Below are 16,542 nucleotides of genomic sequence, written 5' to 3'. Positions count from 1 at the left end.
TTATAAACGCTATACAGGATATGGAGTTGCGTCACAACTTTGTTTAGCAGCAGCAGCCATTGTGTTGTGAGTAATTCCAACTTGACTGGGTAACCAACAGAAGGCGATGTCGTATTGGCCAGTACCAAGATCATTATATAAGTCGCGTATTTCAGTTAAAGGTGGATGTTGGCAAGACATATTCTATATGGCCTGATGACAAGAGAGGGTATCAGAAGAAATAATGAATAGTCTCCAGATTGACCATTCATATATCGTAGAGCCGTTAATATAGCTATTGATTCGGCAGTAAAAAATTAGCTGTTATTCGACAATCTTGGACATAGTAGCGTTAACAACTGTGCTACCATGTTTGGAGCCATCAGCAAATATAGCTTTATAAGCATCGTAGCCGTTTCGTAATTGTTTATACACCTGCTGATAAATTAGTTGATTTGTGTCAGATTTCTTTAGTTTTGTCAATGAAAGATCTAAAACACATTTCATTTGAAGTAGGTTTATATCTACCATCGTTTAAATAGGATATTTGTTCTTTTAAGGTTCGGCTAAATTTCTCCATAATCGCCAACACCTGGAGGGATGGTGTAAATCCAGCTCGGGTCCATGCAGGCAGCAAAGGTACTGTAAGTCCCCATGGTCCCTAGTATGGTTATCTACCTTCAGTTGTTGGCGATCTATATCCCGTTTTAATATTGTATTGTCCCAAACAGTTATCGATTTTTACGATCGATACTAGTTGTAATGTCTTCAATTGCGATATTCTAGTTGTTTTACTGTCCTTTGTTGACAGAATTTATATTCAAATATTATCTATTGCTAATGTATTACCTGTTGTAGTCACGATATGGCTGAAATATTGCCGATGTGAGGAATGTCAGTGAGTTCAATTTTCGAATTTCAGGTTTTATAGTTATTCCAAGGGGCGGAATAAGGGATTGTTTCTTATTATACAAATTTAGTATTTGGCAATTTGGTAATTACCACTTTTCTTTCTGGTAGGTTCACACGGGTATAGGATACGCCACACGCCTCTATACACACAACCCACACAGCTACAAGATACGCCATACTCCTCTATACACACAACTCACACAGCTATGGGATACGCTACACTCCCCTGTACACACAACCCACACAGCTACAGGATACGCCACACTCCACTGTACACACAACCCACACAGCTACAGGATACGCCACACGCCTCTATACACACGGGTATAGGATACGCCACATTCCTCTGTACACACAACCCACACAGCTACAAGATACGCCACACTCCTCTGTACACACAACCCACACAGCTACAGGATACGCCACACTTCTCTGTACACACAACCCACACAGCTACAGGATACGCCACACTTCTCTGTACACACAACCCACACAGCTACAGGATACGCCACACGCCTCTATACACACAACCCACACAGCTACAGGATACGCCACACCCTCTATACACACAACCCACACAGCTACAGGATACGCCACACTCCTCTGTACACACAACTCACACAGCTATAGGATACGCCACATTCCTCTGTACACACAACCCACACAGCTGTAGGATACGCCACACTTCTCTATACCCACAACCCACACAACTATAGGATACGCCACATTCCTCTGTACACACAACCCACACAGGTACAGGATACGCCACACTCCTCTATACACACAACCCACACAGCTACAGGATATGCCACACTCCATTCTGTACACACAACTCAGAATACACAGCTATAGGATACGCCACACCACATCCCTCCTCTGGTACACACACTCCTCTATACACACAACAGCTACAGGAATCCTCTGTACACAAAACACACACAGCTACAGAATACGCCAAACTTCTCTATACACACAACCCATACAACTATAGGATACGCCACATCCCTCTGTACACAAAACACACACAGCTACAGAATACGCCAAACTTCTCTATACACACAACCCATACAACTATAGGATACGCCACATCCCTCTGAACACACAACCCACACAGGTACAGGATACGCCACACTCCTCTATACACACAACCCACACAGCTACAGGATACGCCACGCTCCTCTGTACACACAACTCACACAGCTATAGGATATGCCACACTTCTCTATACACACAACCCACACAGCTACAGGATACACCACACTCCTCTGTACACACAATTCACACAGCTATAGGATACGGCACACATCTCTATACACACAACTCACACAGCTATAGGATACGCCACACTTCTCTGTACAAACAACTCACACAGCTATAGGATACGCCACACTCCTCTGTACACACAACCCACACAGCTGTAGGATACGCCACACTTCTCTGTACACACAACCCACACAGCTACAGGATACGCCACACTTCTCTGTACACACAACCCACACAGCTACAGGATACGCCACACGCCTCTATACACACAACCCACACAGCTACAGGATACGCCACACTCCTCTATACACACAACTCACACAGTTACAGGATACGCCACACGCCTCTATACACACAACCCACACGCCACACTCGACTATACATACATTACACACAGCTGTAGGACACCTCTCCTACCAAATTCTAAATCATTCGCTTAAATAGTCTCATGTACTCAAAATGGTAAGTACTAGTTTTAAAAGTGGTATTTACCAGAAAAAGGTGGTAATTACCGGTGTCAAAAGTGGTATTTACCAGAAAAAGGTGGTAATTACCGGTGTCAAAAGTGGTAGTTACCAGAGAAAAATCGTTATCATCAATTTTAAAACCGAAAATTCTAAAAATCATTTTGCGCACTCTGGGCTTTCGTAGTCATGTATGTAGAATAATGTGGTTATAACCAGTTTAAAACAGGTAATTACCAGTGTCAAAAGTGGAAATTACTAGAAAAAAATGGTTATTACCAATTTTAAAACAGAAAATTCAAATTCATTTTGACAATCCTGGGCTTTCGTACTTCTCGGCTTTCGTAATAAGTGCTACCCGTGATCTACCGTCGGGTGTTGGCGACCTAGAGTCCATTTTTATGTTGTATTGTTGCAGATAGAAATAGCGTTTTATGGTTATATGCTAGTTTTAAATTTGTGCGAGACAAGTTATGTTACTGTCCTTTGCAGACATGTAAGCATATTGTCTAAGTTTATTTTCATTCATTTATATATTAACAACTTTCATTGTCACAATATGGCTGACATACTGCCGATGTGACTTTAAAGTTTAACTGACTCACTCACTGTTAGCGTTACCCAGCACTCACCATGAGGAGGATGCTGTTCGTGAGTGTCTGTAATAGTAGAACTAGTAGTAGCAGCACTAACTTTCCTGACTTTATTTGTTTATGAAACAAATGTGAAATCAATTCTTCACTGACTTTCCTAATTCATTATGTCTTAATGCCAACATAAAGTATGCCATTTGTTTTATTCATGTAAATGAATGACCAGCATATGTGTGCGTGAGCTTAGTTGTACGCCTCACTGAATATGCCAGCTATATGGCGGCATCTGTAAATAATCGAATCTGGACCAGACAATCCAGTGATCAACATCATGAGCATCGATCTACGCAATTGGGATACGATGACATGTGTCAACTACGTCAGCGAGCCTGACCACCCGATACCGTTATACTGTCGCCTCTTATGACAAGCATGGGTTACTGAATATCAATTCCATCCCGGATCTTCACGGGTACCAGCATATGTGTACAGGATACAAAAAGAGCAGAGTAGTAAACTACTCATTGAGCTAAACATTGGTAAGTGGATTTGTGACAATCCCCGCATTCATCTATTACCTGACAATACAGTTTCTGGGAGAGTTGTGGCTTGCAATGACAATCAGAGATCCCCAAGCTGGTCCCGAAGAGTAGAATACATGGAGAAGTGCTTCTAACCACACCTATGAATGAAATTATAGCCTTTAGAGCTTTTAGGTGTGTTTGCGGTTGGAATGTCTTTTCATAAATAAAAATGTTTTTGAGGTTTTAGCTGACCTGAGCATTTTGAAGACGCATGAAATCTGGAGTTAAGTAAAATGAAATCCCATCTGCAGCGCCTGGCATCATGCACGCCCTGACCAACAGCGTCGTCAGCAAAACGTACGGCATCGTCGCAGTCACGTACACCACCTGTGACACACGGTGGTCAGTATATCGTAGAATGAAAAACGAACATGTCCCCTATTGGCCTACAATGTGTCACTACATGTTAACTCAATATCAGAACAAAATACATATATGTGCACTGGTAAATGCAATAAGCATAAATTCAGACACTGGTCAAGCAACAATACCTTTCCAAGAGATTTGACTCCTTTCATCAAACACAGGAACATGCTCATACAGGTAAGAAACCAGCAAATGACGAGATGCGGCTGCAGGGATCCCATATCTTCCAAGCTCGAGGAAATGACAAGGACTTTGTATCTTAAACATATAACATGGTCAGTAATGAATAACCGAAAACCATGTGCAAATAACATTGGATCGAATTTGAAACCATTGAAGTGAACTTACTGCCAAAACTCCTCTGTTGATGTGTGACCAAATGCATTTGTAACTGTTCCCGAGAGGTTTGAATATGTCGTTCTTGTTGTGTTGAGACTAAACATAGCTATCTCCGTCGTAGTACCAACTTCACGTCTCGAGCCTGCAGCAGCCACACACTGTAGCGTGTTCCATGAATTGCCACAAGTTGTCCAGGGCAGGACAGTGGAGAAGGAGTTGTACAGGTAGTAGAGGGCCCAGGTAAACACCATGCTGTAGTACGGGACGCTCACACAGTTTGCTATTAGTATACCATAACCGATACCTTGAAAACGAAGTTAGTAATGCAAGTTACCACCGCTTTGGATTTACTTTTAGGAAGAAAAAGAGATGAAATTGAATGTCAACATATATCATAATAAATTATGGTTGCTCTGAGAAAGACTTCATCAGCTTTTGACAGTTACATTTCATTTGGGACAAAATATCATCCACTTAATAATGATAATAATCAAGACATTTGTATAGATCTGATCGCCACACCTGATGGGCATGCGCGCTGTAAGCACATACTATAGTTTAAGTCAATTTTAATGTCTCCCAAAGAGATAGGTCTGGAGATAAGCTATTAAAACGTCAAGTGAGGGAGAACATCTCAGATCATACGGAAGTTCCAAAGTACAGCTGACGCAAACTGACAAATCCTTGCAGCAAATGACTTCAACTTGTCGGAAGGAACACAAAGGAGGAACTGACGCAGTGGCACTGGTACACCGTGCAGTACTTTTATCCAATGACATGTGTTCTCAATAGCGCAAACAGATACACCCGTTTATATTTACCTTTTAATGAAGGACACATCGCCCAAACGCCTATTGGACCTTTACGGGAAAACTGACCAAGGGCAACTTCCAGGAAGAAGAGGGGTATAGCCACAACAACGATGCAGATTACGTGAGGTATCAGAAATGCACCTGCAGTTGTGAAATGGGAAGTGTGAGCAAAATGTTTTGGTTTGCTTTGAGAAGTATCTATGCTACAAGAGGGGCAACTGATCGGGATCAGGGTTGTTTGAGGATGAGGAAGCATTGAGGGACACGGGACGCAGACATACACCTAGACGTAGACTCACACTTTCACGTAGCAACTTTATAAAGGAACCAGCAACTTGCTACAAAGGGACCCATTAAGATATTAAGATACAATTGCATTGTATGAGTGAACGTGTATGAATAACATTTGGGTCTGTTTGGATTATTGTTGCCAGTTTCTGTTCTGTTTATACAGACGGTTGACGCTTTGACAGATTACATATGAATAAGACCATACCTCCTCCGTTTCTTTGACAGACATAGGGAAACCGCCATAAGTTTGCTAGACCCACAGAAAATCCAAGCTGAGCAATGACACCTTGAAACGCGTTTGACCATTGTGCTCTCTTCGTATGTTCTTCACCTGATGTCACGTTGGGCTCCTGAAGAGGAACGTTTACAATCTGCTCCTTACTCATACTCAGCAGTGCATGTGTCGTCCTGAAAAAAATGAAATGTGTCGTTAAAGTCAGTGAACAATAATTAAATATGAGAATATTGCCAGTTATATATTGTTATACCTGTTGTCAATTACGAAACTGAACAGACAACTTCCCTCATACCCAAACCATTTTATCGTGAAACCAGCAAACACCAACTTAATGTTCATACGTTTAACAATGGTTTACAATTCTTAACAAATTACTGCAAAAATAAATACATTGACAGTACACAATACGTCTCAAGGACAGTAAAAGGGAAACTCCTTGAGGAATGTATTTCAGAGAATATTCTCTGCTTATGTAATGACAAGTCAACTGACTTAAAATGTTAAGCTTTCTTTCTTTGCTGCTTTTGACACTTTGTGAATGAGGTACACAATAAGAGTTTCACTAATTTGTTAAGCGATATAAGATTAATTATTTAATAAATTGTCTACGTATTTAAGATGGCGAATACTAGATTTAGAGCCCTTACCTTTGATTTTCTGGATCATGTTCCATACCTTTGATATCAGCGTTCGATAAGTGATTGTTGATACATAATTCGCCAAAGAATCATGACCTAACATGGCGCTGGACACCAGAATATAGCACCAGGAACGTCCATGAAAGGTTCAGGTTTAAATTCATTACAACACAACGCAACATATATAGGTCGGTTACCTTTTTTCAAAATTCCATCTTAAGGATTGGGGAACATCAGATGGGTTCACAGATTATAATATGGTAGGTTAATGGTCACTTCCTCTGAATTCGTCGTGGACTGACCTTTCAAATTCATCCAGTAGGTTTAAATATGTAACTGATAAAACGAGGAACTGAATATGTTCCTGTGATAGGAAGTAAATATGTATTTGAACCTATTATTATTATCAGAAAATAACCTCTCCACTATTTCACGTTAATGTTTGTAGCTGTACCACCCCAGAGTTGTGGACATTTGAAAATCCATAACAATACAGTTTCAGGGGTTGGTGACTGAGACTTGAAGTGTTGAAAAAAAGGCGAAAATAGGAGGACACGGTGTAAAAAGCAACGTACAAAGGTAGGCGCACTGCTATAGACCTTTCCAATAAGTTCTTATCTCCCCTGCTTTATTATACCCCTTGAGAACTCTTTCGCAAGAAGAGATAGAACGGCGCTTGACGTTCACTTCCGGAGATGTTTTTTCGAAATGAACGGAACGAACACGAAACAGCGACATTACTGCACCGTCTGCTCCAACTATGGAGGAAAGGAGATAGAAGGACGGGTAGTGACACTACATAGATTTCCAGCAAATGAATTATTGAAGAAAGCTTGGATTCGGCGGCTCAAATTGGTGAAAAAAAATTACAAACACAAGACCACCCAACGTCTTTGTTCTGAGCACTTCAGGGATGGACATTTCAGACGGAACTTAATACCATCCATTTTCGGGAGAAAGACGTTTAACACATACCAGGTAAAGTCAACATAAACATTACACACACGTTCTCAATTTTCGTGTTTTCGGACACTTGAGAAACATTCATTTCTCTATATTTTTTTGGTACACTTACAGAATACCGGATACCTACCAGCCATATTGTTTAGTGTGACGTCACCCTAAACCTAAACCTTACCCTAATCCTTAACCCTAACCCTTACCCTAACCCTAAACCTTACCCTAACCCTAAACCCTACCTAACCCTAACCCTAACCCTAACCAAAAGTAAACTCGTGTGCTTTCAAAGATGGCGGAAGGTATCCGGTATTCTAACCCTAAACCTTACCCTAACCCTAACCCTAACCAAAAGTAAACTCGCGTGCTTTCAAAGATGGCGGAAGGTATCCGGTATTCTGTAATCTTACCATTTTTTTATATAATGTTTAGTGTCAACCTTCGGACAGAGAATATAACTACATGTATTTGGCAATGATCATGACTGATCTGAAAGGAGATTCATCACAATTTTCGGAAAGAGTTCCGCCCGTACCCCCCCCCCATGAAAAACCAAATTACAAACTAACAGGCATACCTCACCCTAAATATAAATTCAGTGAACTAGAACAGGTATAAAAACAGTCAGTGAACTTATTTCAGTGTTGGAATAATACACCGTGGAAGGACTCCTGGAGCAAATATGTACTAGGTAAAAAAGTGGGGTACATGCGGAACACTTTCCCAATTTTTTGGCTAGTCATGGGAATGGACACCATTCGTAAGGATGTGTGGCTCAGTCATTGTGAACTTTTTATTTATGAAATTTTCAGTTTGAACACGGCTCTGATGAGAGTACCATACCAAGGGAGGCAGCCAAACCAACAGGTGACTGTGGAAACGGGAATGAGCATTCTGTGTCAGACCATCAGCAGATTAATTTGAAGTCCTCGGGATCAAGGGTGGAAGCTTCAGTCGTCATGCATGACTATTGTGGACAGATTGAAGATCATATCACAAGTCAGCTTGTAAACAAGTGTGAACAGACTGATTTTCATCCTGTAGGTATTGATGCATCCACTCAGACAGATATCTTGGATAGTTTCTATATGACTGTTTCAACACAAACATTGAATGATGCTATCGAAATTCCGATATCAAAGCCCAAAATGGTTAGTGTGGAAATTCAGTGTAACAAGCCTGTGCTAACATATGAAGATGTCTCCTGCAGTGAAAAATTCTCATTTTACACAGGAATCCCTAACCCAGGAGTGTTTAAAGCCTTATTTGATGAGATGGATGATGCCATAGAGCATACAACTAGAAGTAAGTATTCAAGTGAATCGGAATTAGGTCGTCCACGCACCTTAAGATTAGTGGATGAGTTTTTCTTAGTTCTCATGAGGCTTAGACTGGGACTATTACTGGAGGATTTGGCAGATAGATTTTGCATTTCAAAATCAACATGCAGTATCATTTTTGACAAGTGGATAGACTATTTAAGTATAAAACTGTCTTCTTTGACAGTATGGCCGTCAAAAACTGTCATTAAGAAAACAATGCCAAAGAAATTTAGAAAATACCCTGATACCCGAGTTATCATTGACTGTACAGAAATATTTACCGAAACACCACAGTCCCTGACAAATAGGACCCTCCTTTACTCCAATTATAAGTCGCATATGACTTACAAATCGTTGATTGGTATTAGTCCTGCTGGGGTAATAACGTTTGTATCTGACCTTTGGTGTGGCAGTACCAGTGATAAACAGATTACCAAATTGTGTGGTTTGCTACATCTGTGTGAACCTGGGGATTCCATAATGGCTGATAAAGGATTTCCCATTTCTGATCTGACTACTCCCTTAGGAGTGAAATTACACATCCCCACCTTTTAAGACAAAAAGGTTTTTACGAAGAGAAGTGGAAGAAACAAGACGCATTGCAAATTTAAGAATTTACGTTGAAATGGCAATTAAACGTGTGAAGAATTTCAGGATTGTACAGGGGGGTCATTCCAATTACTTTGGCAAAGAAAGTCACAAAAATTTGGAAAGTGTGTGTTCACTTGACAAACCTTCAGCCTCCACTTGTTGGCAAGAAGTAATAATACTGAGAAATTTGCACTGTTGAGCTGTGTGCTTTGTATTTCCAAATCCAGCGCAAGGTAGTGTGGTCCTGTGTATATAACTGAGGTCACAAATCAGTTGAAGTTAATCAAGGTTAAGTGCAGAGTCCTTGGATGAATGATGGTGTTTGGAAGTTGAGTCCTGAGAGTTTCTATGACATTAGTCCTTCCCCACAAAGAAGCACCTGTGGCACATGTGGTCTCACCTTATGGAAGTGAGTTTGTTCAAAATTGCCTCTGTTAACCCAGCAAAAAATGGGTACCCGGTGGTGAGATAAGTCATGTGACTATTAACCTTCTAGCGCCTCACAGGCAGCTTGGGTTATCTGGGGCAATGTAATAAGCAGATTCACATTACAGCGCCCAGTGAGCAACTAGTGAGATGGATACTAGGTGCTATGTAAATGAGTTATTATTATTATTATTATTAAGGTATATCACCCAAACTCAACCATCAGCTGTCTGATTCAGACCATAACATGTGGTCCAAAGGAATTCTAATTTAAACACTGGAATATTAGTTTGCATCTATAATCATGATTATGTAACTAGTCCGGTTCATGTTATTCTTACCAATGTCTCCTGGTTAAACTATTCAATCATACTATGTGATTCATGTATTGGTGCAAATAAAACTGACTTTTACATTTTTCAACAGCATTTCAGTTATCTCTGATTTGACATTTACGACAGGACACACCTGGTACTATGTGAAAATTGAGAGCTCTGGCTTATACCGATGAATTATGGGCTGCTTTTAGCATTGCACCCTTCCCTCACTTACTTACTGTATTAGGACAGAACTTTTCTGTTGTAAACATTTCATGCACCCATAGGTCTTGTGTGTGCCTTTCTGCTTTTATCAGGTCGGACTTCCATCTAATTAATAATAGTAATAATAGCTCAGTCAGTCACTGAGACACTTGAACATACATATATAACTCACTCACACACTGACCTAAGACACATTAAGCTTACTTAGGAAACAAGTTATTTCTTCATCACTTTCAGTGCCAGCATCTGGGAAACAGCATGTACACTGAAGTAACAACCCATAATTGATTAGGCTTTCCAAGCCAGGGATTGAACAGTTGAATTCTACAACTGTCAATAACTAAAATTAACAGTTGGTAATAGAAATGAAACACAGACTCACTTATAACAGATACGTTTTAATGTCATAAAGCCCTTACTTCAACATTTGTAATGGTAATCATTTCACTGAGTGACATTGCAAGTAATGATATGAAGTATTTCACAAACAAAGACCTGGGGGAAAAGACAGGAAAATGTTTACATTATTATTGAAATGTGAAATAGCTTAAGAACTAAAATTCACATAAGTAGTAAAATTTACATAAAACCACTCAGTGAACGAAACTTTGAATAGTATGTGTTATCAATTCATACATTTTGTCAAGCTTGAATGAAAATGTTTGAAGTGAATAGTCACTATACATGTAGTTTTAAGGAAAGAATCTAAACCAACCACAGTACTCTGGTTTTAACATGATATAATGGACATAGTGTATGTGTATATTTAAAGTCGTTCATGTCCTTACACAGGATGCAAACGCTTTCCTCGTTTCACACGAGTTGTGAAAAGCTCTGGCAGAATGGCTTTAATATAAAAGTCATTGAGTAGAGAGAGGCAGCCCTCCCAGAATCTTGAATCAAAGTGTATTCTTTCCACATGACAATCCTTCAGAGTCCATATGAAAAAATCACACCAGTTCATTTGGGATAGAGCCATTTGTCCTTGTATTTGGTAATAGTATGTGTGGCCAACTTTCAATTTAATTTCTCCTTCCTTGAGCGAAGAACAGAATTGAGGATCTTCCGCTGCCTGGTGTACTGTGGAAAGCCGCCACTTGTAAGGACACTTAATTTCAAGAAGTCCAGTTTCATTTCCAATGTGAACAACACCATCAGGACTGGATCCAAGATGAGGAAAGTCCTGATGCACCATGAAACCACATGTAACAACCTTTGCATTCACATCATGTTTCTTCATCAGATTTGCATATTTTCTCCTTGCAGCCGACTCATGAGTACGTCCCCATCTCAGAGCATCATTATCAAATGGTGAATATGCAAAAATGGTCTTTACAGCATTATCAAGGCATGTAGATGTTTTCAGTTTACAGACAAGGCCAAAATTGGAAGAGGTTAATCGCCCTTCCCTTGCTGAGCTCCACATGTTATTGTTGGCTTGTCCACGTGTGTTCTTCTCAATTGTTACACAGTCTTCTTTTGAGATGGACAAGGCACTGAAATACTCTGAAAAATACCTGATACAATCTTCATTTTTCAAATCACAGGTGTCTGCATAGTTGAAATCAACTGAATGGAGGGGAGGTACTGATACATGGGATTCCTCAGTCATATTGACAACAGACTCTTGAGTCAGTAACCACCCTGCATGTGGAAAATGTTCACAGAGTTTTGGAGCAAATCTGTCCACATTTATGGGTTTAACCATCGATTTATCAGGAGCATTAGTAGCATCTTGCCTTATAGTTGTTGTCTTTTTATGTTCTATCCACTTGTGTTTTGTGAATGTCATATCTTGTGATTTAACAGGACTCAATTTACGTTTTCGTGGCTGGTTCCATTTGCATTCCTGTGAAGTAGATGCATGTAAGCCCTCAAGTTTCTTTTCTGAGATGTCAACCAAAGCATACAGGACAGCAGCGACATGGTTGCAAGATTCTCCTTCACTGAAACAGATAAATTGTTCACTGAATGTCAAATTGAAAATGTACAAAAAAACCCCTAATTCCATATCAAATGAGGTAAAACAATACACTGTAGGCATACGCTTTACTTGGATACGGTCCCGCACACATAAATGGAACACATCTGTATTACATATGCCGACAACGAACGCTCAAACGTTATTTGGTTATACATTCAAAGTTGAATCAAGTCCAGAACATTCATCACAATCGTATATACACAAGTATAGTTTGTTTTCAGTAAATGGAATTCATACTTTAGATCTGCCAGATAATATGATTATCGGTAATTTATTAGATCTACTTACCCGGCAGTGCAGTTGCAACCAGCAGCATGTACCCGGCCTGTAACCTTTGACAAGGACACCCACACATCATAATCTGGTTTCTGTTTCATATTCTGAGTTGGTATGGAAGGAATCACTTTGGCATTGACATAACAATGAGAACAGTCCGCGGATATGTGGTGATATCGGACTGAATGAACGTGTCTATCTTCATAGTACACTTTAGCTTTCAACTGGCGTTTAGCGTTGTTTGGGTCAGTGTCTAGTGTCCGCTGCTTGCTCAAAACCAAATAATTATACAGATCACTTGAACTAAATGATGGCATAAGCTCAACACTGCTATCCCAGCCATTTTTCAAGCGTAGTGGGTCTGGTAAAAGTTCCCGAGAGGTGACAGAAACTTCTCAAATCGTCTTTGTCTCACGCTGACCACGTCGTATGTATTGACATCTTCAATCGATCGTTTGCCAAGATCACGTACACCTTTGGCACGCAAAATTAAGTCAGACTTATTCCTGAAACGTGTTCTCCGTGATTCCGTAAGTAGGTCTTAAGTTCACGCACATTCAGTTTATCAAAATTCAGATTCACGTCTTGAGTTTTCCCGCCTTGTTTCTCTGCTATCGACGCCATTTTGAACTGAAAACATCTCCGGAAGTGTCCTTGATAAAGGGAGATAACACATGGAAGGGAGATAAGAACTTATTGGAAAGGACTATAGACTGTAGATTGATCAACAAAACTGAAATCTTTTTACTCGATAATGTTTCCATCTTCATTTTGTTAGTTTAATCATCTGCCAGTGGTAAAAACGTCAGGACTGTAACGAAGTCAATGTATGTCTTTATATTTTGTCTTATAATCCTAATTATTTTATTGTCATATTTGTATGCATTTTGAAACTTAATGTAAAATTATACGATCTGCTTATACTTATAGCATATTTATAACATGACTGTAATATCTATTCTATTCTTTATTCGCAGAGTGTATGTAGACCATCGGCCCATAATACAAATATTAAATATTTGCAGCCATATATGATTGGCGGTGCTTTACAGCATAATAAACAAACATTGCTATATTTCTGATGACAAAGGTATTGTTGGAGGTCATTAATATATTGTAATTTGACAAAGAAGGGTATGTGTAAAACTTGGCAGGAATACATATAGTGCGCAAAGAACTGTATGCAGTACACACTGTAAAGGAAATGATACTCCTTTCTATATATCCACTGTCGCACATGTTACATAACCTGTGATGTTCATTTATTTGTGTATCTATCTGTCTCAATATTTAATTGATGGGAACCACAGCGAAACTGTGCGAGTGCAATGCGAAATTTACTAACATTAATAACACTTAGATATGGTTCCATAGATAGATTACACTTGAAAAGAGAATATGAATAAGTTTTAGAACTTGATGATAACGAGTTATGCCATTCTTGATGGGATATATGCTGAGCCTGATCATAAATTCAGACAGGAAGGAATTTAAGCTACTAATATACCGTCTTTCCCATATATATCCAAATCCATATTGTAAAAGTAATAACTTAAGCTTTTAGATACCCAATTTTAGCTTTGCCATGGCTAGCATCTAACAATAATAAGTTATAGCACTTTCTGGGCAGACGAGATACTGGCATATTCAACAATTTTATACCAATATTTAACACAACGTTTGTAAGCATAAACATAGACAGGGTATTTGCCACACTCACCCCGAACGATGTGATTGAGGGGTTGATATTTTGACACAAAGCAAATATTTACAAGCCAAAGTTTGAACTTTCTCGATTGGTGAACTTAATATCACAATCCAACCCCAAGACTTCAGCCCCCATAAAGTAGGATTTGTAACACTTTTGAATCAAAATCCTGAAGAAAGTGTCACCGCGAATAGGTTTTAGCTTCGATAGTGACCTAATAATACTATAGAGGGGGCTTTTTAGATTGTAGAATGGAATTATCAAAATGTTTATGCCACGAAGAGCTTTGAGAAAGAAGAACACACAAATACTTATACCCTGGGACACAATCTATTCTCATGCCACTCAAATACCACTTTTCATATTTAGAGAGCATACCTCCATTTCTAAAGACAACAATTTTGGATTTATCTAGATTAACGGAAATGTCATACTCGATACAATACTTATCCAAAACATTGATACGCTTTTGTAGGCCACAGATAGTATCGGAGAGGAGTACTACATCGTCAGCGAACAACAAGAGAAATACTTGTGTTAGTTCTGGATGCATCTGTATACCAGGATAACAAGATGACTCCAATTTCACTAGCCAATTCATCTATAAAATAGAAAATAGAAAGGGGCTTAAGACACACCCTTGACGCAATCCAATATTACACTGGAACATTTCGGAAAACATATTATTTGATTTAACGCAAGATTTGACACAATCATAGATGGATCGGACACAATTCCACATTGTGGTAGACACGCCCTTCTCATTTAATACAGACCATAATTTTTGCCGTATTCACCAAATCAAACGCTTTTGAAAAATCTACAAAAAAGCATATAATTTCGCTTTATCTGAAACATTTTATAGAATGCCAACATGAATCATATTTCACACACGCCCTCGGTATGACCTAGTCTATGTTGTCTGTCTCATTACGCTACACAAGCGAAAACAAATGATTCTGTTGAATGCTGCTCACCAATGAATAAAAACAAAATGCAAATATTAGAAATAAAACAGACTAAAGTCTGCAACAATGTCAGGTTATTACCTTGTTCGAGGAATGCATCCATCAATATCCACACAGGTTTAGTCCCGATTTTACAGCCTCAAATTTGACAGTGAAATTTCTCACTTCTGTAATTGATCTAGCCAGTTATCCCAATTTTGACAATGAACTTTGGTACACTTTCTGTCAGCTCTTCTCGTGCCCGTTTTTACATTACTGGTAAGGATATAGGAACCAATAGAGCTTTGGTCTGGATGTGTATGCTGTTTGTCCCTCTTCTGACACCAGTCCCATCTGCTGTTGTAGTGACTGAGGCTGTTTTCAGGCACTGACATCTCCATATAATGGTACACCATTCCTGTTGGCAGTTCGTCTCAGATACCTATATCCATCCAGCAACAATTCTCCACCTGGTCTCCTACCATCTAACTTTCTCTTTGTACCTTTCTCAGCCATGATGAAATACGATACGAAAATGTTATGTATATGTGGGCATATATACTTTTGCAAGTAATTGGTACAGCTACTTCTCCCATCCTGCTCATGACGTAACCTTTTTAAAATATTGCATTCATACATCTCAACGGATAATGCTGCTTCTCGCATCCTTTTCTCTCAGTTGATTGTATTATTAGTGTTCAAGAATGTTACTTGTTCTGTACTTCTCTCAGGTGATTGCATTTTACATAACTAACCTTTAATTGGTGCAGCTAGTTATCTCAGGTTTGAGAGCGAAACTTCGCGAATCAGTGACCAAGATGCTGTCAAAATGGGACGCTACCTCCACATAGAGGAACATTATGCCATTGATCTGCAGCTGACAAAGAATCCTGTTCCATGTTAAGTGTCTTTTAACAGTCTAATATGCGAAAAAAAGGATAAATCGATTCAGTTTTTTCACATTGGTGTATAAGCTCATTGGTCATCCAAGATCGTACACATGGCAACTTCAATTGGCAACCGCCATTCTTTAAAAAGGTAATATAATTAGCCAATAATGAGCAATCAATCCACTTGTGTTTTTCTTGGCTTGGTCATCTCCTCCCACCCTCCCCCACCCACCCGGTACCATTGTTCTTGCTAATTAACATGGTCTGGTGATCCTCTTATGCCTTAAATAAACAACTTGCCCGACTGGCAAAAGAGGAACACACTTACTGGCGGTTAATCCAAGGAAGGAAAGATGTTGTTTTACACAGGTACTTTACGACAGGGTGTAATCAATATATATTAGTAAATCTACATAACTT

At 39.4% G+C, this 16,542-nt stretch overlaps 1 protein-coding gene across 1 annotated transcript; it reads right to left on the bottom strand.

Annotated features, from left to right (window-relative positions):
• Window positions 1–11,101: 11,101 nt before the first annotated feature.
• On the bottom strand, window positions 11,102–12,946 carry LOC124286854. The gene is made up of 2 exons (XM_046723297.1): window positions 12,590–12,946; window positions 11,102–12,263 (listed from the first exon to the last, which is right to left on the bottom strand). The coding sequence occupies exons 1-2, from the start codon at window positions 12,892–12,894 to the stop codon at window positions 11,102–11,104; spliced, it is 1,467 nt and encodes a 488-aa protein (XP_046579253.1). The 5' UTR covers window positions 12,895–12,946.
• Window positions 12,947–16,542: the final 3,596 nt, after the last annotated feature.

Source organism: Haliotis rubra, unplaced genomic scaffold, assembly GCF_003918875.1.
Source record: "Haliotis rubra isolate DU_JTF1 unplaced genomic scaffold, ASM391887v1 Scf1102, whole genome shotgun sequence".
Classification (NCBI taxonomy): Eukaryota; Metazoa; Mollusca; class Gastropoda; order Lepetellida; family Haliotidae; genus Haliotis; species Haliotis rubra.
Note: the sequence above shows the minus strand (reverse complement) of the source record. Positions and strands in the feature narration are given on the sequence as shown.